Source organism: Periplaneta americana, chromosome 3 (genome assembly GCF_040183065.1).
Source record: "Periplaneta americana isolate PAMFEO1 chromosome 3, P.americana_PAMFEO1_priV1, whole genome shotgun sequence".
NCBI classification, from domain to species: Eukaryota; Metazoa; Arthropoda; class Insecta; order Blattodea; family Blattidae; genus Periplaneta; species Periplaneta americana.
In genome coordinates, this window is record NC_091119.1 from 136,375,713 (window position 1) to 136,399,862 (window position 24,150).

Here is a 24,150-nt window from a genome sequence, read left to right on the forward strand (position 1 = left end):
TTGGATTTCAAAGTGTTTTGCTTTATTAAAATTAAATTAAATAATCATACATAATCAACACATTCTAAAAGTGGAACATTTTAATTATGTGACAACGAAATTTTACTGATGTGACTCAATTGATAGAGTGCTCAGCAACAAATTCAATGGACACGGGTTAGATTCCTAGCAGAGAAATTATTATTTATATATATTTTTTTCCCCTTCCTTCTCTTCCTTTGGTGTTTTATTATTCTAAGAGTTAGTGAAATTGAAGAAGTGGATTCCAACGTGTCCTAAGTATTATTTTAACCTGTTTTAGTGTATTCTCTTCAAGCCTATGTAACAGGCTGTCCTAAGCCTTTACTTAGTTCCGTTTGAAACAATTATGCAGACACTAGAAGCGTCAAATTTGTTTTACCAGTTCTTGTCACTTTTCTCATAACTTGCCATTTCGACTTACGCCAGTTTGGAATCCACCTTTCCAATTCAGAATTATATGGCCAGGAAGAAGAGCTACTTAAGGGAATACTCCATTCAAAATGACAACTTTTTTTCCTAATCATTTTAAACAAATTTTGAGAGCATGTTTACTACGTAAAGAACTAACAAAATCCAAATTTGTAACTCTCAACTGTTTTTTATTTTTTATTTTTTCTATTTTTATTTTTAGAAATTTATTGAAACCCAAGTTTTCAGTAGAAGATCTCAATTTTTAAGCTTCCATTTTTTTTTTGTTACACTCACAACACACAGAGAAACATTTCTATGCACTCATTTTATGAAATGTTTCATTTATTCAATTTAAAAAATGTCTTTGAAGTTTTGAAAATGTTATTTTTTCTATAAATTAATAAAAAATATTAATAAAACAAACTAGCACCATTTCTTAGAAAACAAAATACAGCTGCATAAATATTTGCAGTAAAAATTTCATCCAGATTGATTAATATCTGGCATTCGGAAGACTTCGGTTGATTCCGTGAGAGCTTAGGTTTACAAGTGAAGGAATTTCTTATGAATGACTCCGCTCTGTTTTCCTTTGTTTTGTTTGTTGCTTTTTCTGTATTTTTATAAGTCAAGTGTTATGAACAATCTGTAACGAAGATATATTCAAGCAATAAATTAGGTGCAAAATAAACACCCTTTCCCTAGTCGTGTGAACCAGGCGCTGCTCCAAGTGAAATTACAATTAGATAAATTCACGCAACAGGAGAGCGGTCATGTTTTGTGTCTAAGGCTGTACGTGCAAAATTTCACCGGATCACTTTATTTACCTTTATATACAATTAAATAAGCTTAGAACATTATTATTGAAGTTTTACACAGGAAATAATACAGGAACTATAATCACGGAGATTTTCGTCACTTTCCATATTTCAATAATTTCAAATCACACACTGTAGTATTTTACACTGTAAAAATTCCAGATTGAATCAAAAGTCGTTCTCCCTTGAGATCCAAATTATTTCTTCTCCATGTAAATTTCATTTCATCTTTGATGTGCTGAGGATAGGTACAGAAACAAACTAAAACGATGTACACGTTCAGAACTGTAAATAAAATAACCAGAATTAGTACTAATTTTATGAGATGGTGGCAGGCAAAATAATACCTCACTTTCTTGATAAAAAAAAAAACAGTATTCATTTCTTATGCCTGTCAGAGATTAAAGTGAACCCAAATTTCTTTGATTTACATTATTACTACTGTAATTAATTATTAAACAACTTATTAATTTCTATCTTTATCTATCCATAGGCCTGTATTATTCATTCATCCATCCATTTTATGTTTGCTTCTTTTTTGTGCTTTTGACTTTCTTTCTTCCTCCCATTATTTAATATTTTGTAGCTTTCTTCCTTTTATATTTTCATGTAATTTATTGTATTCCATACATCTTACGTTAGCATTGAAACTTTAAGATGTGAAACAAATCAAGAGTTACACAACTTTTTGGCGAGATGAGTTGAGACCAAGGATTCGCCATTGGCCTAAACCGTGTCGATAATGACAGAATTTTTGGATCCAATTTTTTCAAATATGTGGTTGTTATTATATATATATATAATTTGAACTGGTAATGGAAATTACGGGAAAACGGCTGAACGGATTTTAATAAATGACCCCTCATTTTGAAGCTTGGAACCCAATGTTTTTCAGAAAAATAGTAGTTTTCAGTGAAATGTCAGTTTTCCTACATAATTTTCCTATTTTCCAAAATCCATCTTTCGTCAGTTTTGAGAACTAATTGCATTTCAAAATAAAACAAAACACACACTATAATAAACAACAGGCTATTACACGAAGGCCATGATCTGCAGGATTGCTGACATATTTAGAGTTCAAATTCAATTGGTTATGAAAAACTTAAAGACTTACTAAAATTTATTTACAGGTCTGATTCTGCGGTGTGTAATTTTCTGAGTACAGCTGGTATTGGATATTAAAATCTACAAAACTAGAGGTGGTTTGATGACATTATTACCGTTAGAAGTGAACTATTATTATTATTATTATTATTATTATTATTATTATTATTAAAAATCAAATATTTTATAGTTATTAATCAAGTGGGTTGGGTCTTTTTTCATATATTTAATGGCGGTGTAGTGTAGATTCAGTATTGGCTCGACAGAGCGCAAAAAATACAGTTCCTAAGGAAAGACGGTATTACTTAGTGATAAAATAAGAGGCCTAGAAAATTTTGTAGTATCCCAATCATTTCAACAAGATCTCTTAGCAGGATAAAATGATTTTACCCTCTACATTTCAATCTCTACATGCAGCAGCTACACCAAGTTGGTATGTCTATTGTTCCAAAGCATAGCAAACCTGACTTTCTTCAATTTTCATCTACAGTCCACAATGATCTGAAATAGCTATTGCTTTACTCCCACACAAAAAAAAAAAAAACCACTGATCGTCCTGACATTTTTACTTACGTTTTCGCGTTGAAACTCAAAAACTGAAGGTGGAGGTTCAAGAAAAAGTAATTGACATAAAAATAACATTCAGAGGTAGTATGTTTCATTATTATGGAAGCAAATAATTTTCAAAATGTGTGGTATTTTTCGTTGAAAATAAATCTGAAAAATTTTTATTTGAACGTCTAACGAACTTAGTTTGCAGCGTGTGCTGCACAAGCCACTAGTAGATCTATAAATTGCGTCGATTTATTTATTCTGGAACATGATCTAGATTATGTTAACAATGTATACTGTTTATATTATAACATATTACAGTAAATAAAATATAAACAAGAATATTATTGGCACCATAACAAAGAACTGAGTTGTTATAAACGCATAAGATATACCATCAAAAATGATATGTCATTTTTATAGGACACCCATTTCTGATTTGCGAATGTCTTCTCCTTACTAGCTATGGGGGGGGGGTTGAAATCGACCCTTACATAAAATGCAACTCTTTTCGCCGCTATAAGGGGAATGCAAGGAGACCAAGAGGAAAGCGAGGATAAGACAAGGGTAAACAAGGAAAATACATAGACAAAAATGAAAAAACGAGAACAAAGAGAATAAGGGGAAGACAAGGAGAACAACAAGAATACAAGGAGAACATGGAGAATACGAGGAGTACAGGGTAAGACAAAGAGAACAAGAGAATAAAAGACGAAGAAGGAAAAGACATGGAAAACAAGAGGAATACAAGGACCGCAGGAGAATATAAAGAGAAAATGGAAAATACAAGGATAATGGAGACAAGGGTAACAAGGAGAATACAACGGCAAGAAGGACAAGAGAAGGATAACAAGTGGAATGCAAGGAGAAGATTGGGAATGCAATGTGGCAAGGGTAAGACAATGAGAGCAATGTGAATGCATGAAAACAAGGGGAATATAAGAAGAGCTATGGAAGTAAAGGGAGAACAAGGTAAATACAAAAAGAACCAAGGGACACAAGGAGAATGAGGAAAATACAATTAACAAGAGGAATACAAGGATAACAAGGGAATACAAGGACTACAGATCATGTAGATTCTTGATTGCGACAGAAGATCGGCACTCTCGTGCCATAAGTAGTAGTAGTAGTAGTAGTAGTAGTAGTAGTGGTAGTGGTGGTGGTGGTGGTCATGGTGTTCGTGGTAGTGGTAGTGGTCATGGTGGTGGTAGTAATGGTAGTGGTGGTAGTGGTGGTAGTGATAGTGGTGGTGATGGCAGTGGTAGTGGTAGTGGTGGTGGTAGTGGTGGTGGTGGTGGTAATGATAGTGGTGGTGGTGGTAATGGTAGTGGTGGTAGTCGTGGTGATGGTAGTGGTAGTAGTAGTAGTAGTAGTAGTAGTGGTGGTGGTGGTGGTGGTGGTGGTAGTGGTGGTCGTGGTGGTCATGGTGTTCGTGGTAGTGGTAGTGGTCGTGTGGTGGTAATGGTAGTGGTGGCAGTGGTGGCAGTGGTGGTAGTGGTGGTGATGGTAATGGTGGCAGTGGCGGTGGTGGTGGTGGTGGTGGCAGTAGTAGTAGAAGTGGTGGTGGTAGTGGTGATGGTGATAATGGTAGTGGTGGCAGTGGCGGTAGTGGTGGTGGTAGTGGTGATAGTGGTGGCAATGGTAGTAGTAGTGGTGGTAGTAGTGGTGGTGGTAATGGTAGTGGTGGCAGTGGTGGCAGTGGTGGTAGTGGTGGTGGTAGTGGTGGTGGTGGCAGTGGTAGTAGTAGTGGTGGTGGTAGTGGTAGTGGTCGTGGTGGTGGTAATGGTAGTGGTGGCAGTGGTGGTAGTGGTGGTGGCAGTGGTCGTGGTGGCAGTGGTAGTAGTAGTGGTGGTGGTGGTAATGGTAGTGATGGTGGTCGTGGTGATGGTAGTGGTGGTGGTAGTAGTAGTAGTAGTAGTAGTAGTAGTAATAGTAGTTTTATTTTGCCTGGCAGAGTTAAGGCCATAAGGCCTTATCTTACACTCAACCAGGTTTGAATAATATACATGAAATACATAATTTACTTAGTTCTAAGTAAGATATGATGCACCATAGTACAGTTATTTTATTATATCTCTACCAGTGAGTGACCGGTTAATTTCAAATGGATTATCTTAGTCATGGGTGTCAGAGTATTAAAAACATTGCGAACTTCTCTTTCTCTGTCTCTCTCTCTTTTCCCCCTTGCGCAAACGTGACTTTGTACAGAAACAGAGACATAATACAAGATCTGTAAAGCTATGCGCATGTCGATTTCTTCGGGGAGAACATTCATTCGTTCATTAATTTCATTTCAATCATTCATAACTTTCTCCCCAAGGGCAGGTTCCTCACTGAAAACCAGCATTCTGCAATCTTTCCTCTTTAATAGTTCAGAAAATGTAAGTGTAATATTAAACAATTTTATCTAATCTAATCCCGAATTCATTTATTAATTTTATCGACAACGGACTTAATTTTTACTTACCACTGTCCATTATTCCTCTCACCATTATATCAACAATGGGCATCTGGAAGAGCGAAACGCCGAATATAACCCTGAGGTACAGGACGAAGAAGGACGAGAACACAATCATCCAGGCAGTGAACCATTGCAGATGATCCTGCGTACATCAGATTAGTGCATTTCAGTACAAACCGTGGGTCTAACTTATGATATGAAGAGGAGAGAGCGATTGTAAAATCTGAGATTCCCACGATCGCAGTGTGAGCTAACCCGGCCACCCACATTGAGCTGCAAGCGGTAGAGCACAAAGTTGTGAAGAGAAACACAATGTCCGTTCGTCATTAAGAAATTTAAAATAAACCTATTATTAGTCAGATGAAATCTTAGAGATTTTTTGTTGCAACGTTTGTATCGAAGGCGTCATTTATGATCGAATGTAGCTATTGAGTGGTTATTATGCCCGAAATTTCGTCCGTGCTTTCAAAATTCGAGTCTAGGAAAAAGTGGGAGACGTTTAATATCTATGAAATTTCTCAGATCGGCTTACTTTATTCAGGAGAAAGCTAAAGCCGGGATAAGTTATCGTAAGATTACAAAAACTCAACATGTTCTAAATGAAAAGGCCAACATTTATCTCTGGTCTTCTTCTTCATAGACCTGTCTTCTCTTACCAGACATATATGCATTATAGTCATTTTGCTTATTATTGTATGTATTTATTTACACTGCAAGTGGGCAAGCACACAATATAAACAATACACAATAAAATTACAATACACAATACAATTATACAATACAAAAACAATTATACAACACACAATACCATTATATACACAGTACAATTGAACACAGTAATTACAATTAATAATAATACATAAAATAACCTACCGGTAATTAATAAGTGAACCTAATTTTTCAATACAACCTACATATGTATAGACCCTACATAAGTTTCACATTGGTACTGATAATAGTCTTTCACTTTACTCTCATCTCACTCACTGTAGTGGCACTATGACGCATTTCACTGACACATTAGGACACATTTCACTGACACTCTACAACACATTCCACCGACACTATATAACAAATTTCATTTATACTATAAATTATCACTGGTCGGAACTATTCACTGCACTGTAAAACCATAACTTCACTGATTCACCACGCTTCACTGAAGCAACAGCTCAAATAAGATAAATATTTACACCCTTATGCATACTTATAAACAGAACTACATTTAAGCTAAACATTTGTAGTCTAAGACCCTCTTACACTCTATTTTTAAATAATTTACACTTCAAACCAAGGGAGTAACTCGTCAGCTAAATAAATACAGGTCACCTTAAAAAATGAAATGTTAAATGTCACCTTACTTTTAATTTACACTTTATACACAACTTTTTAAGTTATTCTTGAATCTCCTTAAGAAAGGACAGCCCTCAAAGACCGCTGCAGGTAGGTCATTCCAATCATTTATAGTTCTATTTAAGAATGAGAATTTACCTACATCCGTTTTCTGTGTCCTACATTTGATTTTAAAATCATGATCGTTCCTACCATAGTACGTTGACTTTTCTAACCGAGCCGTTATGTCTATCCATGCTTTCTGACCTAGATGTGCTCTATACAATAATGTTATTCTAGTTTTCCTTCGTCTGTTTTCCAAAGTTTCCCATTTAAGTTATTTTACCGTATCGTTTCCATCTTCTCTTTTACCTTTAACAAATTTAGCTGCCCTATACTGGATTCTTTCTAAGAGTTTTACCTGATATATTCTATAGGGATCCGTATTCCATTATCGTATTATTCGTATTATACCGTATCTCTTGAATAACTCAGAAAAATGACAGAGATAGAGATGATGATGATGATGATGATGATGGTGGTGGTTGTGGTGGTGGTGGTGGTGGTGGTGACGATGATGATTATGATGATATTAATGGTATTGTTACGTTAGAAAGAATTTATCTCTAATATACCTATTTGCAGTGTGAATAATAGGTACACACACATACATACATACATACATACATACACATATAAAACACACACACATATAAAACACACACACACACACACACACACACACACACACACACACACACACACATATATATATATATATATATATATATATATATATATATATACCTACATACTTTGAAAGTAATTCTTAGATATAATGTATATATCTTTTTACTTGGTTATTTAATGTCGCTGTATCAACTATGAGGTTATTTAACGTCGATGGAATTGGTGATAGCGAGATGAGGTCGAGGATTCGTCATAGATTACGTGACATATGCCTTACGGTTGGGAAAGCCTCGGGAAAAAACCCAGTCAGGTAATCAGCTCAAGAGAGAATCGAATCCTCGACCGAGCGCAATTCCAGATCGGCAGGCAAGCGCCTTAGCCGACTGAGATACGCCGGTGGCTTTCATAGATATTAAAATGATAGCTGGTATATATTTAATTTTTATATATATTTCTAAAGTACAGAGACAATAATTCATAGTCGAAAATATGCTATCATGAAATGACGATAATGGAACAGAAATTGCGGAAGGCGCCGAAATAGGCTACTTCAAAAAAACTTGCCTAGGATCGAATAAAAGGCCATTTTATGAATACGTTATTATTAAAACGAATTTATTATGGATGTGGAACATATAAAACCAAAAAATTCGGAGCAAATCTGATCTACAGTCTTTTTCTTTCGTTTCATATCTCACAATACTATGGGGAATACTAGTAGAACCCTTACTGTTTTAGTAAGCCATGTCAACTGACTAGGCTGCAATCAGCCAGAAACTAGGAAGAAAAGAAAGGATTGAAGAGTGTGACCCCAAAAAGCGTTCAGTCCATTTCTATTAAAGGACTGGGCTAGTTCGTTTTTATCCACTAATATACGAACTGAGAGAGTTGTCAAGTGACTTGGACAAAAGCACAAACTTTTAAACAAGGATTGGAGTTGTTTTGAAAGAAAACAAGCTTAAAATATAATGATACAGGTCTCGATTATAATCATATACAGTGGAAACTCTATTATCAGTGGTAATGAAAGTGGTAGAATGAACGGTTAATCGAAAAAATCGGATAGTCCGTACCATAAAAGGTTTTCATAAATTATGTACATAATACAGTTTCATAACTTCCTACGAGGTCTTTTGTTTCAACAAGCTAGGTAATGAATCAGAAGTTAAATGGCCAAGAAAACTCCTTATGACGGCTGTCTGTAGAAAGATAGGAATAGTAGAGGTCGCATGTTGTAGATTTACATACTTTATACACTTTATATTTGTTCTCAATAAATTGTGTACAGTTGTAATTCCTATCTCGTATTTTGATACGAGATGAGCCACAGTTTCTCTCAATTACTTGCACTTTTTTCCGAAGCACAACATGTTTACTTTTGACACCTTTGGAAGACATTTTGCATAGAAGTTAGACGGTACGACCATTCGAAGAGTAGACCATGCAAGGGTAAAGGTTTGTAAAAAAAATACATCCCGTAAAAAATGTTAATATGATGTACAGTAGTGGCAAAAAAACCGGACCGACCCTTGCAGCTGATTTCAGAGCATTGTTCACTCAGAGCACGATGGACTGGTAACTAAGACTTTCAATAAAACACCAGCCAAAATCATTGAACCTGAAACTGGGGCTTCTACATGAGCCTTAGGTAATCATAAATGAACTAAAAACATTGGTATATTAACTAAAAACGCCATAATTATACATGGATAAAACAAATTATTAATATAAAAATCATTTACTAATAAAGGAATATATAACAAACCAAGAAAATTATAAATATAAAATATACCAACCAATAAAGGTATGGATGCCAACAAAGTATAAAACAATAAATAAATACCAGCTTAAGACGTTCAGACTGGTATCCCCAACCTAAAATCAAAAATAAGGTCAGAATCAATCTACCCTCGTGGTTAGAATCCTGCCTGGGAAGGAAACTTTTTTTGTTCCTTATTCAAATTTATTCCCAATACTTTTCGGTTACTGGTAAAATTCATCTTCTGGGAATAATAAGTTAATTAAGTAATAAAATATCGCTGCAATCGAAAAGTATTGGGAATAAATTTGAATAAGGAACAAAAGAAAGTTTCCTTCCCAGGCAGGATACGAACCACGAAAGTCCTAGTTACCAGTCTATCGTCCTCTGGAGTGAACAAGGCTCTGAAATCAGCTAGAAGGGTCGGTCCGGTTTTTTTTGCCACTACTATACAGCACTTCATACTTTTTTTGCAGTAAAAATACAAAAAAGCAATACAGAGAAAGACAGTCGGATAATCCACCAATCAGTTAATAAGACGACGGAAAATCGAGGTACTACTATACATGTATAAATCTTAAAAATGGCCAAAAGGACTGAGCGAGTTTTGGGTCTACACTCTTCAATTATGAGGAACGTTATCAGAATAATTTAACTTGTATACATAGAACGTAATAATGAATCAGTCGCATTGTATCTTTTCTCTTCAAAAACAACAATGAACTTCCATTAGTGAACATTTTATTCAGGTATTTGTCATAATTCACGAGACCGAAATAGGTAAAATTTTAAACTAATAATTCGATTACTACGATGATGATGATGATGATGATGATGACGACGACGATGACGATTTGATGATGATATTTAATGCCAAGATAAATAATATTTTATGCAATATAGACTATTATACAAACACAATTGAAGAAAAAAGTAACAATTTTGGACTACTAGTTCACCTTACTTCGTCACATGTGACTTTCCTGGTTATTGCTATTTGAATAGAAAGGTAGTAATGCCCAATATGTGACAGGCTGAAAACTTGTCGAAAGGCATGTTTCATGTCCTTACAAAACGTAATAATTACATTAGTTTCTAACCAGGCAAAAAGTGCACAGAGTGGAAGTGAAATAACTGCATATTTTCAGAGCGAATAGTTCATGTTGTATGTAACAAAAAGAAAGTGCAATACCATATTGGTAGAAATTTCATAGTTTTCTCAGAAAAAAAATTTCTCCAAATATTTAAAACCCTCTTATTCGGTAACTATTGCGAGTACAATCGTGATTTTTGTCCATATCGATAGAAAATCTAACAAAGAATAATTTATCCTTCTGGCGTATTTCAATAGCGTAGACGGTTTTCGTGTAAATTTAATTTAAAAGCCACTAATTTCAAACCATTGGACGTTGTGAACAGATTGCAACGTCGTAGCGAGATAGGGAGGCTCGCGTACAGTTCGTTGACCTCTTACATCTTTATTACTAGAAGAAAGATTACTGTGTTAGCGGCGATGTTGCCAGACTGCTGAAACTCAAACTTAATTTTCTAATTAACTGTGCATTTAATTACGAAACGTAATATAGGGTTTCTATTCCTTTAAGTGTACCCTATCGGCCCTTTTATTCTACAGGGTTATTTCACTTCCATTATGTATAGGTATAGGCCTACAATCGCTCTTTCCTCTATTGTCACATATCTCAATTTCGTCTCGCCACTTAAAGTACAGCTAACAGTAAAATATTACGATAGTAGTATAAGAAAACACTTACCGATAATGATTTGTAGATGAGTATCGTACAACCCACGAACTGAAAACAACTGAATGCTCCTTGCATCCCGTAGAAGAAGTTAGTCACTTAAAAATGAAAAATTGGTCTTATTAATAACATGTTTATTATAATAACATGTTATAGAGTTTATCTTTATATACTGTTTGTAATATGTGCATTTTTTATATTATGAGTTAAGTCGAAAGTGACGAGAAAAATAATCGTTTAATTTTGATCAATTTAGATTATGTTTACTTGTCCAAGCTTCCTGATTGCAACAAAACATATTACAGTATTTTCAGTGTATATAATAATACAGATATCCGACTTGGAGGCTAAATTGCTATAGTTACTTACATTCATTATAATAGGAGAATGATGTAGTCTTTCCTGCTAAGAAATCTTGCCATGTGTCTTCGAAATATATGATGCTCAAGGCGCTCTCGGAAAGGTCTACGATAGCAAGGATCTACAAAACAAAATGTACGAGAAAGAGGGTATAATACGTAAGGGATTCACACGGAACATGATTAAAATGTGCCTCACATTAGTGATTCCCAAACATTTTGAAGGCGGGACTCACTTTTAGGCGAAACTTTTGTTTGCGACCCTCTTACTATCGTATCGGTACCCCATTCAAAAATATAAATTCCTGTGAATTTGGAAACAAGAGGGTGACCAGATTGATATCGATAAAAAAAAAGGACACAAAGCTTCTAAAAGGAGGATATTATTCGAAAAAAGAGGTCAGAAAATATGTACTTAGATTTAGGCTTAGACCTATATTATACTATAAATTACGTCAATATCTATTTTATTACAAAATATTTACAGTACAGATTTAATCCCGTAACACACTACAGCGAGAAATATGTAATGCGTTTGTCGAAGTATGGAAAACATTTTCCTTTAGCACGGAGTAAAGCTCGAAATAAGACATAGCTGACATTGGTCCGCTACCGAGTTTTTGAAAACATAACCTAATTTCAGCATATAAAATTTATATTACGTGAATGAAATTGAACAATTAATAAAAAGTCAGATGTTGAAATTTATGTAACTTTATTTCTATCAGTGCATATCAAACCCAAAGACCTTGTATAGTATTATATACAAGGTCTTTGATCAAACTCGATTTCTCGATTTACTAGCTACCTCTGAGCAACACCATAACAAGTAGAACCAAGACAGTTATGATCGTTGGCTAAGAATACATTCCGTCGATGCTGCTGCCACCTACAGACAAATTACTTAAAAAAAGGCGTCAAATCAGATAATTTCAAAATATCAGGCATACAAGTTACGAAAAGGAGGACATTTCTTGATTTTTTTTTTTAAATCCGCCCGGACCCCGGACAAAGGCCTAAAAAGGACATGTCCGGGGAAAAGAGGACGTCTGGTCACCCTAGGAAACAACTATAATTTTACTTAAAACCAGTGCATACCACATAAAACACGACAAAATACAAGTATATGGTGCAACAATGACACGAAATATTACTTAAAAATCATGATGCCAACTACCTTATCCCATGTTTATGAGGAATCACCAACGTTTGCAGGAAAGTCGTCTGCAACCAAAGTTCAAAAGGACGGGCTTGAATTCGATTCTAGCTGGTTACACTGACTAACATAATATCTAAACTTCTAACTACCGAAAGGAACGTTTCTGGACATAGGTTCCTTCAGATGGAATACTGAAACAAGACTCTTTTCACACAGCGTAGACCAGATTTCGATCAAAAGAATGCAAAAAACCTCGAGCTTGCAAAAGAAGGCCTTAAATTTTGTTTATGTTTGTAACCTTTTATTAATAGAAAGTAAGTTTATCGCCTATAATTGTCATCAAAATAAAAGCAAGAAGTCTTCTTGAACTTGACAACATCACTGGCGTGTATCCATTACAGAGTCCAGATTTGAGAAGCAACTTTCTGAAAAACAGATACGCTTACTGCATTATTTTTTGCTTTATAAACACTGAAACAATTTTTATATTTATGTTCAACGTTGTTTATGTTTATATTTTAAAAATTCAAAATTATATTTGGGTTGTTTTTGGTTTTATTTTATAAATCATCTCGCGACCACTCCTCAGCTCTCTACACGACTCCCCTTGGGGTCGCGACTCTCACTTTGGCAACCACTGCTCACATAGTAATTATAATACTTAAAATTGGGATTCATGTCTTATAGTATGGACTTAATTTCAGCTGGGATTCATATCGTACAGTATGGGCTTCATTTTAGCCTAACAACTTCATAAAGCTGAAATACAGAGTGTTAAAAAAGTATCCAATATTTTAGGAGGTCCTAGTATGCATCAAAACAAGAAAAAATGTCTAATAAACATGGGTCCTACAACACATACTTTCTGAGATCTGAACACTTGTTCATAGGAGGTGCTCAATGTGATGTCCATTCATGGCAATGCATTCCTCTGCCCTTCGGCGTAAGGACTCAAGCACTCTTTTAAATTTGTTTTAATACGTTAATAAGAAAGTCCTGATAATGATCCCCAGTTAATCTCTGTGGTAGCACGTATCGCCCTATTAATCTATCACTAAGAACGTCTGCCCATAAGTTGATTGAGAATCGGTGCTGATGCCTTGTTTCTTCAAATGCATGGGGATTTTCATCAGCCAACACATGCTAATTACCAAAATTCACAATACCATCTCTGCTGAACCCTGCTCATATCTGAACCAGACTTTTGTTTTCAGTATTCCTTGCGAGTATCAGTATTCCATACCAGGGGTGTCAACTACGGTATGATTATCTGGTAGTCTGCTGAATTGTAGGGCAGAAAAATGCATTGCCATAAATGGACGTCACATTGAGCACCTCCTACGAACAAGTGTTCATATCTCAGAAAGTAAGTGTCGTAAGACCCATGTTTATTAGACATTATTTTCTTGTTTTGATGCATACTATCACCTCCTAAAATATTGGATATGTCTTTTTAACGCTCTGTATAACATTTCGCCGGTTTGCCTTACCGTAAATATTTTTTATCTAAAATTCTTTTAAATGAAAGTGTAACTCCATATGTATGTATAAGATACAACTGTAACAAATTAATTAATTGAAAAAGACGCTATAGCAAATTAAATAAAGTATCTTAAGGACAAAACATTGAAATAATGAGAAACATTGAAGTAATAAGTATTAATATGAAGAAAGAACATCCATTTATGTTAGCAACATAAGCAATATGAATGCCATTTTGCAAGCATTTAAAGCAGATAACATTGCCCCTTTTAAACATGTTACAATTGATAATCAGAATGTGAAATTTTGTTTTGAAACGACTGATGCATACAGGAAAGCTACTACCAATTTTGAAGCTCACAAAGCAGAGTATCACACATATTGAAAGAAACATTAACGAAATTTTAGAATTGCTATGAGAGGTTTATTTCATTAAGATACCAAAGCAGTCATGGAAGAACTATGTTCATGAGGCTACGAACCAGTACAAACGCTTCCTATATGTCACCCAGTAAACAAAGTAAGGTACACGTACCAAATAACGCCACCTTAACACTTAAGTCACTGTTGCTCTGGAAATAAGTTATGTACAAAGACAAAAGTTATGACAAAGAAGCTTTAATCTTATCTTTATAAAATAACATTATGAAAATGGTGATATTATATACTGGAGAAGAATTACAACTCAAATAGGAAAACTTTGTATACTGGCGTTATTAGGAACAGCTTGTCCAATTAACGCCATCTATTTTCTAGTAACGTATACACTTATAATTATTAATGAATTATTTTTCCTAAGCAACACAAATTGAACTAAGCAACTACATTTGAGTTTCTGTTAATAAAAAGTACAAAATCACTAAAGAAATATTCTTGATCTGAAGCTGTAACACCAGATGAATTAGGAAAATACGTTTTCCGGTAACTCCTTACTTAAAAAAAGAGATGACGAGAGACAGTAAAAAGTTATAAACACAAAAGCATTAACCTTAGTTAAATATGAATATTTTCCACAAGTAAAACAAAAAAAAAAATAAGAGTTTGATAAGCAATTGAACCAATATCATGACTGTGCACATTCTGGACATTTGTAAGTTGAAAGGTTAGAGTTTTTCCTTATGTTTCCACACATATCATATAAATACCTCACACAATATGAATATAACAGCAATGAAAGTACTATTAAAAAACTGAGAACTATCGTTAAACAAATGAATACCACACTAACATAACTTAAAATTTTATCTGTAGACCTATAACGCCACGTGGCGTTAAAGTGCTACTGAGTACGTGATAACATTACACGACTGTTTCTCTAACATTTTCAAATTTTATAGATAGCAAATACTTTGTCTGCATAGAAGAATGTTTAAGGATCACGAAAATAAATAGTTTAGTATAGTTATTATTTGTTCAACACACAAAATAAAATATTGCCTCTTATCTTGACATAAGAACAGCTTTCACTATCAACACACAACAGCAAAATGGTGGAATATCATGCCACTCGTAAATATCAGCGGACAGCTAGTAACTCATTTCATCACTACATGGCAAGCGAATGCAGGCTACAGTAGTGCACTACCGAAATCAGGGTCGTTAACAAGAATTAATAGTATTATAGATTTATTAATTTGTCCTACAGAATAATATCTGTAATATTGACAATTAATATTTAAGGAGAAAAATTCGCTCCGGCGCCGGGGATCGAACCCGGGTCCTTGGTTCTACGTACCAAGCGCTCTGACCACTGAGCTACGCCGAATTCAATCCACAGCACCGGATCAAATCTTCCTCCTTCAATGTTTCCCTTTATGGCCTGACTCCAAATTAGGCATATATGTTGACGTATATTATGTCCAATGTCAACTGCCATTATATTAGAGCACACTCAGCTGAGTGCGCAGTTGACATTGGACATATACGTCAACATATATGCCTAATTTGGAGTCAGGCCATAAAGGGTAAACATTGAAGGAGGAAGATTTGATCCGGTGCTGTGGATTAAATTCGGCGTAGCTCAGTGGTCAGAGCGTTTGGTACGTAGAACCAAGGACCCGGGTTCGATCCCCGGCGCCGGAGCGAATTTTTCTCCTCAAATATTAAGAATCAATAGGGTGGCGTTAAAGATACACATGGCGTTATTTGTCTCAGGGACCTTACCATATCACTTTTCTTTGTAGATTGTAGACCAAATTAAAATTTTATAAAAAAATATATATATGATGTAACAAGACTGTATACAGCCGTCAAATTCGAACAACCTAAACGTGCTATAATAGAGTGTCTAAAATATCAAGAATATTGACACAGCAGAAAAAATTGCCACAAAAAGAACTTTGTGTTAAATAAGATGATACGCAAACCTTCTTCCCAACGAACAAAGCCACCAAATGCACCTCCAGTGTGTGTTAACTGAGGAGAGGAGAGGAGAGGAGAGGAGAGGAGAGGAGAGGAGAGGAGAGGAGAGGAGAGGTTTTCAGATAAAAATTAAAGGAGAAAAACCAGGAGAGTATGAAGACAGAAAGAAGGAAACCATAAAATGATTTAGAAAAAAACTGAAGAGAGAGAAAAAGGCAAGAAGAATTGAAAACATAAATAATAATAATAATAATAATAATAATAATAATAATAAAGAGTGAAAGAAAAGAAGAAAGAATTATCGTAAAATTAAAAATAATAGAAAGAAATTGTTGAAAGAATTGAAAGGAGAGAAATGAAGGAAGACAACTAACAAAGCACATATTAATGATGGAAAATATCACGTGTTGACTGAGGATTAATATCACAAACATGTAGGTATTATCAGGGTGCGAATTAACGGGAGCGGATAATCTCCCCCCTGTTGGGAAGTTGCCCCCCTCTCATAAATTCATATTAACATCCCTGCCAGGGATAATTTCTATTTCCCCTTAACAAAATATAAGTTTTAATACACGTATACTTTATAAAGTACAGCATAAAGTAAGCAAATAAAATAATATTACTTGGTTATCATCACTGGCAAGCTGACAACAATCAATAACTTAGGAATTACACATCTTATCTTAAGCCTGCTCATGGTAGAAGAATTAAGAAGAGAAGTAAAGGAAGCGGAGAAGATGAACTGGAAAATAGAATTCAACTGGATTAAGGCCCACGCTGGACACGAGGGGAATGAATTAGCAGACCAACTTGCGAAAGAGGCAGCACGCTCCGAGGATATTCAAGAGAGCTACAGCAAGACACCAAAAAGTGCAGTGAAAAGTGAAATACACAATCTCAGTTTAGTGAAGTGGCAAAACGAATGGGACAACACAGCAAAAGGACAAATCACAAAATCTTTCTTCCCAAATATAAACGATCGGTTAAAATTTAAACTTAACATAACCCCAAACTTCACAACTATAATAACAGGACACGGAAATATAAAATCTTATCTGCATAAATATAAAATTATAGATAGCCCATTATGTCCATGCAATAATGACGAACAAACGATAGATCATTTGTTATACAATTGTAAATTACTTGAGAGCGAAAGAGACATTCTGAAAGCGGCAGTTCTAAAGACTGAAAACTGGCCAGTGAATAAAGACAAACTAGTGCACAAATACCAGAAGAACTTGATCAAATTTACTAACAATATACAGTTTGACAAATTACAATGAAAGAAAAGTACAAAATTCATCCATCTATATTGCCTATAAAGTAGCTCTTAGAACAATATAAAGTAATTATATGAACATAGTTTAAGGTAAACCAATGCATGTAGTATTACTCCACAGTAATGGAGCATGCAGACTGCAAAAAAAACCGGATATAATTATTATTATAATCAAGATGCAAGACAAGCAACTAAGTGCGACCAAGCGTTGAGCCGTATCGAATGAGAATAATAATTTTACGTATGGCATTCTCTACCTAGAATTTCATTCTCCCCTCCCCCCATCAAAAATCTTAATTCGCACCCTGGGTATTACAATCCCTATGCATCAATGCTGCTGAAAAGTTTTTTCTTAATTAGGAATTAGGGAGGCGTCGTCGTTCCAGTAATTTGAACAATTTTTGGCATCGAATGCTACTTATTTGAACGCTTTTGGCATGGAATGCCGGAGCTCATCTGGAGTCGCTACTGACCGCAGAGACCACACCGAGGTTGAAGGCGAGGCTGGATAACGTCATCCTGCAGCACCTGGAGCCGGGCACGTAATCCGCCGCACGCGCCAACCCTGTAGCAAGCAGTGCTAAGTTATGAGGCCGTCGGAACACTTCAAAAACACTAGAAGACAGTTTACCATCTATTAATGTTATTCCTTTATTTCCTAATTTATTTAACGAAAAGCACGAAAATTTATAGTAATACCACAGTCTAGCATATACAGTCACGAAGCTTGAGTCGTTGAGAGTGCTAGGAACAATAGACTGTGCAGGTACTATTTCGCATTATCTGTAATGGGGCGATAGTAGCGATCCTAGTGGTTAGCAACTACCTATGGATGCATATTTACTACGTATTGAGCTTCGTGACTCTGTATATTAGACTGTGGTAATACTCCGTATCGTCAGTTATTGTATTCTTATGTTATATAGCGTAATTATATTATTTTCTCTTCAAGTTGGTTGGTCAGATATAAAATCAATTACTACATCCCATACCGGTATTGATAATAACAAGAACGGAATTTCAGAAAAAAAAGTGGAATAAGTTCTGTCATTTAAGAGGCATACTGCATCATTCTACTTTTACCTACCAAGGGCCGTTTTCACCAACAAATGTTGTTGTTGTTGTTTTCTAATGCCAGGCGTTTGACAATAAAGTCATTTGACCTCTTGCACTCCAATATTTTTCAAAGATATTATCATGACCAGCCACTGAAGCACAGATTTTGAGGTGTTCCGAATCCATTTCTTGGTTTGAGTTGCACAATGGACAGTTAGGGGACTGATATATTCCAATTCTATGCAGGTGTTTGGCCAAACAATCATGGCCTGTTGCCAATCTAAATGCAGCTACAGACGATTTTCGTGGTAAATCGGGAATTAACTGTGGATTTTGATGCAGAGAGTTCCATTTTTTCTCTTGGGATTGTGTTATCAAATTTTGTTTGTTGAAGTCTAAGTATGTAGATTTAATAAATCTTTTTATAAAGTAATACGTAGATTTAGTAACAGGTCTGTAAGTAGCAGTGCTGCCCTTCTTTGCTAAGGCATCCGCATTCTCGTTAAAATGCACTAACACGTTGTTTGTTAATTTAGGTTAACAAAAAAAATATGGTTTATTTAACGACACTCGCAATTGCCGAGGTTATATCAGCGTCGTTGGTGTGCCGAATTTTGCCCCGCAGTTCTTTTACATGCTAATAAATCTACTGACATGAGCCTGTCACATTTAAGCACACTTAAAAACCATCGACCTCGAGCGCAGAAGGCCAGCGCTATAGGCCTACCGACTATACTAACCAGGCCGACTCAGGTTAACATTTTAACAATAATTGTGTTCATAATCTTTAGTGCATTTGGGTTCCACCAACGATTTCCAAATAATAATAATAATAATAATAATAATAATAATAATAATAATAATAATAATAATAATAATAATAATAATTTATTTTAGCTGGCAGAGTTAAGGCCGTAACATTTTTGTCAATTCTAGTCACGATATTTGGAATAATATTAATCAGAAAGGCGGTGTCAGAACCAAAGCTTTTCTCGACGCGTTTCACCTGCTTCACAAAGAGAGAACTAGTTAAATAATTACGATTTCTTTAGAAGAAATTTATTATTATTATTATTATTATTATTATTATTATTATTATTATTATTATTATTATTATTATTATTAAAGCTCGGAACTTGGGGACTTATGTGTCGTACGCATGAAAGTGCTCAGGGACAGTCGTATGCACTAAGAAAGTGGTCACATCGAAAAACAGGAAGATGGACGAAGAAACTGTGTCATGTCGAAACCAATGACATTCAGAGAATTACAGGTAAACGGTCTGTTTGAAGAATTAGAAAAGACGTGTTATTCGAATGGGTATTATAAACATTTGAAAATACATTTTTTTAAGGTACAGAATTTCGTGGAGGAATTCGGAGGAGATACATTACTTTCTTAGAATGGAGAGTTTATATTTTGTAATTTATGCCACACACAAACTAGAGGCTGGAAACGGACATCCATAGAAGGACATTGCAGTCCCTTAAATTGGTGGAAAATTTGTCCATAGCCATAGATCAAGACGTAGAGGGACCTGCCCTAGTAGTGACGCACAAATTGAAAACTATTTTCGAGAAAAATTTAGGATATTCTTTTCTTTCTCAAATACGAGATCAGCTAGCAACTGCTGAAAACCGAACGGAAAACAGTGACAGTGAAGACATTCAATATTTTAAGTTTGCTCCCGTCACTTCATGCGACGTGGAAGTAAGTTTTTCTCGTCTCAAATCATGTTTAACTAACAGGCGAAGAAGTTACGGGTTCGAAAATCTTCGAATGTAAGTAGTCATACGAGTACACTGTAATAAATTGTACAGACCAGAACAGTAAATTTAATATGTTTCTTATATTTATTTTTGTCATATATACAAAATTACGTGTTTCAACCTACCTTAATACCACAGTCCAGTATATAGGCCTACATCCACGAAGCTTGAGTTGTGAGGGTGCTAGGAACAATAGACTGTGCCGGTACTATTTCGCATTGTCTGTAATGGGGCGATAATAGCGATCCTAGCGGTGAGCAACTATCTATGGATGCACATTTACCACGTATTGATCTTCGTGACTGTATAAGCTTATACTAGACCAGTGTTCCGTAACCGGTGTGCCGCGGCACACTGGTGTACCTCCACAAGGTGAAAGGTGTGACGCGAACTTTTACCTATTATTATAAGAAATTAATAAAATTAATTAAAATTAAATTCCTCTCTCTGCTGACACAATCAGCCGCCCAGTTAGTGACATGGCCAATGACATCCAAGACATTATGAAGGAAGAAATAAATAACAGAAGTTCTCACTGCAGATCGACGATATTAGCGGTCATGCACAACTTCTTTCCTACATTCGGTACATTGATGGGGATGTAATTGCATTTTTATGCAAACTGCCCGAGCGAGCAACCGGTGAAGAAATGTTGCGTACAACTAACGAATATGTGGTCCGTAATGAATTAACATGGGAGGATTGCATTAGTGGTTTAGAGATGGAGCCGCTTCTATGACAGGCAGAGTGAAAGAATTCGTGGCTAAAGTACGTGAAGTAGGTCTATATCCTAACATACAGGCGACCAGTCTCTCATTCACCGCGAAGCCATTGTTTTGCCATCTCTTCTGAAAATTATGATGGACGAAGTAGTAAAAGTCGTGAACTTCATCAAATCGCGGTCCCTAAATATGCTGTTTTTTCTGTTTTGTGTCAGGAAATGGGATCAGAGCACACTACACTCCTCCTACATAAGAATATTGTAATTAGAACTTCTCGAAGTGCCTTTTAAAACATTTTGGTTGTCAATAAGAACTGAATACCGGCTATCTCTGAGATGACAGTTAATATGTTATTTCCATTTTCAACTACATAATATGTGTGTGAACTGGGTTTCCCGACGTTAACTGAAATTAAAACATTAAAGACGGAGATACTCAAATCCATCGATGAAGAAATTAGGCTTGCATTGTCAACGATTCTACCGCGGATCAGGCACCTGTGTGCAGCTAAGCTGGCTCAAGTATGGCATTGAAAGTGTGAGTAGAGTTATTTACTTTAATATTAGTAACAGAAATGTGTATTTTCTACAGTGAATTAAAGTTCGTAAATTGATAATAAATGCAAGAGTCGATTTTTGTTTTATAATAATAATAATAATAATAATAATAATAATAATAATAATAATAATAATAATGACAATAATAATAAAGTTGATCACATTACGTAATTATATTAGTAGAGTCACATATATTTTTGAGGGGATTAACATTTTGGTGTGCCGTTTTGAGTCTAGGACTGTCTAGAGTGTGCTGTGAGTAGAAAAAGGTTGCGGAACACTGTACTAGACTGTGATAATACTATGAATATGTTGTTCCAGCTAGAAGCCACCTTTATAGCAGACCTAGCAGTACCTCCGTGCTGGAAGCTGGAGTTTGTTGACATTGTGGTCGCTTAGCCATGCGCAAAGACACAAGTCCCTAAGTTCCGAGCTTTGATTATTATATTAAACTGAAAATGAATCGCGAATCTGACTTAGTGAAAAGGAAAAGTTCACCCAGTTTTACTTCAATATTGAAAATTATTTTGTGCGAGATCGTGCGTATTTGCTTGGTTTCCGCACAAAACCAATCCGCGGAAAGTCTAAAATTCCATATTCAGTATTCCCAACCTAACACACATAACAATTTCCCTCTTCTTACCGCTTAAGTGACATATTGATTTTACTGCTTTAGGCTTTTAACATATTATTTTTAGAGACGTTCAATATAGTAATAATTATAAATTGGAAACTTACCACTGCAATTTCACCTAAATTGCACTATTAATTATTGCTTTTAAATATTTGCAAAAATTAAGTAAACTCTACAACTCCACTAAAGTTACTGCATTCGTGATGCAAGTAACATTAAGGAAGCCGTGAAAAAATCAACAAGATTCCAGACTCATCATAGACTGGGGTAAAAAAAAGACAGACGTATATAATGGCTGCTGGAGTATAGTAAACACAGAAAACATTTTAAAGCAACAATGTTGAAGATAGATATTTTTGTTTTGCAAATTTGCCGTCATTGAACAGAAACCAAGATGGAGATTTCATTGCAACTAATTAGAAATTCCTCTTTCAGGTATGTAATAAACGATCTTCGCACAAAATAATGTACGATACACGAGCGGTATGTTTTCTTTCAATTCTCGGAAATTAAAAAAGCTCAACTACGTTTCGCTTTTTCAAACTTTTCCTCGAACATGAAAACTTCAACATACCGCTCTTGTAACGCATATTACTATTTTGTTACTGTAATATTATCAACAAAATAAAAATAAATATTGGAATGCAAAGAAGCACACGGTGTAAAAATCAAAGCCAAAGATGAGGAGGCGTAGGTGCGGGTTGCTAAGAAATTCAATTGCTCGGAAAGGTCACAGAAAAAACTTTTAAGCAACAACACTTTACTGTTCTTGATGGAAAAGTTACAGATTATTTTTTTTTATTTTAGTAGGTTATTTTATGACGCTTTATCAACATCTAAGGTTATTTAGCGTCTGAATGAGATGAAGGTGATAATGCCGTTGAAATGAATCCGGGATCCAGCACCGAAAGTTACCCAGCATTTGCTCATATTGGGTTGAGGGAAAACCCCGGAAAAAACTTCAACCAGGTAACTTGCCCCAACCGGGAATCGAACCCGGACCACCTGGTTTCGCGGCCACACGAACGTTACAGATTTTAGTATCATTCTTGCTATAGTAACAGAATTTTTTGGATTGTTCTACTCATGGTTCCTCTATGTAGAGTGGAAGAGAGCCTGTTACATTAATTCACAGAGGTAATAGATGAAGACAATACGAACAAGTTTTGTGAAATAAGTTTTTTGATACATTCAATAGTGTAGAGAGTTCGAAATGTAACGCGTTGCAACGCTACCGCATTGGCTTCATCTATTATCTCTTTGAATTAATGTAATAGGTTCCTTACACCCTGTATATTCAAATATTTTCCCTTATTAGTGGCTGAAATGAACAAGTGATATAATGATTTAGTGTAATTGTAGCATGACAAAGAGAGGCGTATTTCCATTGTGTATTCTAACCTCTCATGAATTTCGTTTACTAACTTTCTGTTTTCGAGAGTTAGTACCTCATAGCGTGTTTTTGGAAAGCCATTGATTTAATTCCCAATATTACGCTGTTCACCGTTCCATTGTTCCAAGGCGACTGATCACGTAACGCTGCGTAAACAGCATAGTTTCGGCAATATAACAACAGATAACAGCACCTTCTATCGCCTACAATATTTCTGTATCGCGTACTTTAAAATCGTCCGTTTCCCTGGCGAACCCTGTATAATAAACATGTAGGATCCTATTTAAATCGAAACAGAGACTTTCATTTATGCATATATTTTCTCACTTACCCATAATTTGTGTCCTTCTATACCAAAGAAGACTACTCTCAAATATCATGCAACGACTGCAACAATCTCACAAGTGGAACTGATAAATTCTTATTTCAGGTTTATCAATCCCCTTATCTCGAAATGATACTGTGACT

At 35.3% G+C, this 24,150-nt stretch overlaps 1 protein-coding gene across 1 annotated transcript; it reads right to left on the reverse strand.

The window, feature by feature from the left end:
- Window positions 1–24,150, reverse strand: LOC138696556 (uncharacterized). Its single transcript, XM_069821657.1, has 6 exons — window positions 24,014–24,150; window positions 18,025–18,116; window positions 11,275–11,386; window positions 10,918–11,003; window positions 5,371–5,506; window positions 1–1,532 (listed from the first exon to the last, which is right to left on the reverse strand). The coding sequence occupies exons 1-6, from the start codon at window positions 24,060–24,062 to the stop codon at window positions 1,390–1,392; spliced, it is 618 nt and encodes a 205-aa protein (XP_069677758.1). The 5' UTR covers window positions 24,063–24,150; the 3' UTR covers window positions 1–1,389.

Coding starts and splice junctions, on each gene's coding strand:
- LOC138696556 (XM_069821657.1), bottom strand. CDS start 24,062: ATGATATTTGAGAGTAGTCTTCTTTGGTATAGAAGGACACAAATTATG. Junction 18,117..24,013: donor TAGAAGGACACAAATTATGG/GTAAGTGAGAAA, acceptor TGCTTGCTACAG/GGTTGGCGCGTGCGGCGGAT. Junction 11,387..18,024: donor ACCTCGGTGTGGTCTCTGCG/GTCAGTAGCGAC, acceptor TTTGTTTTGTAG/ATCCTTGCTATCGTAGACCT.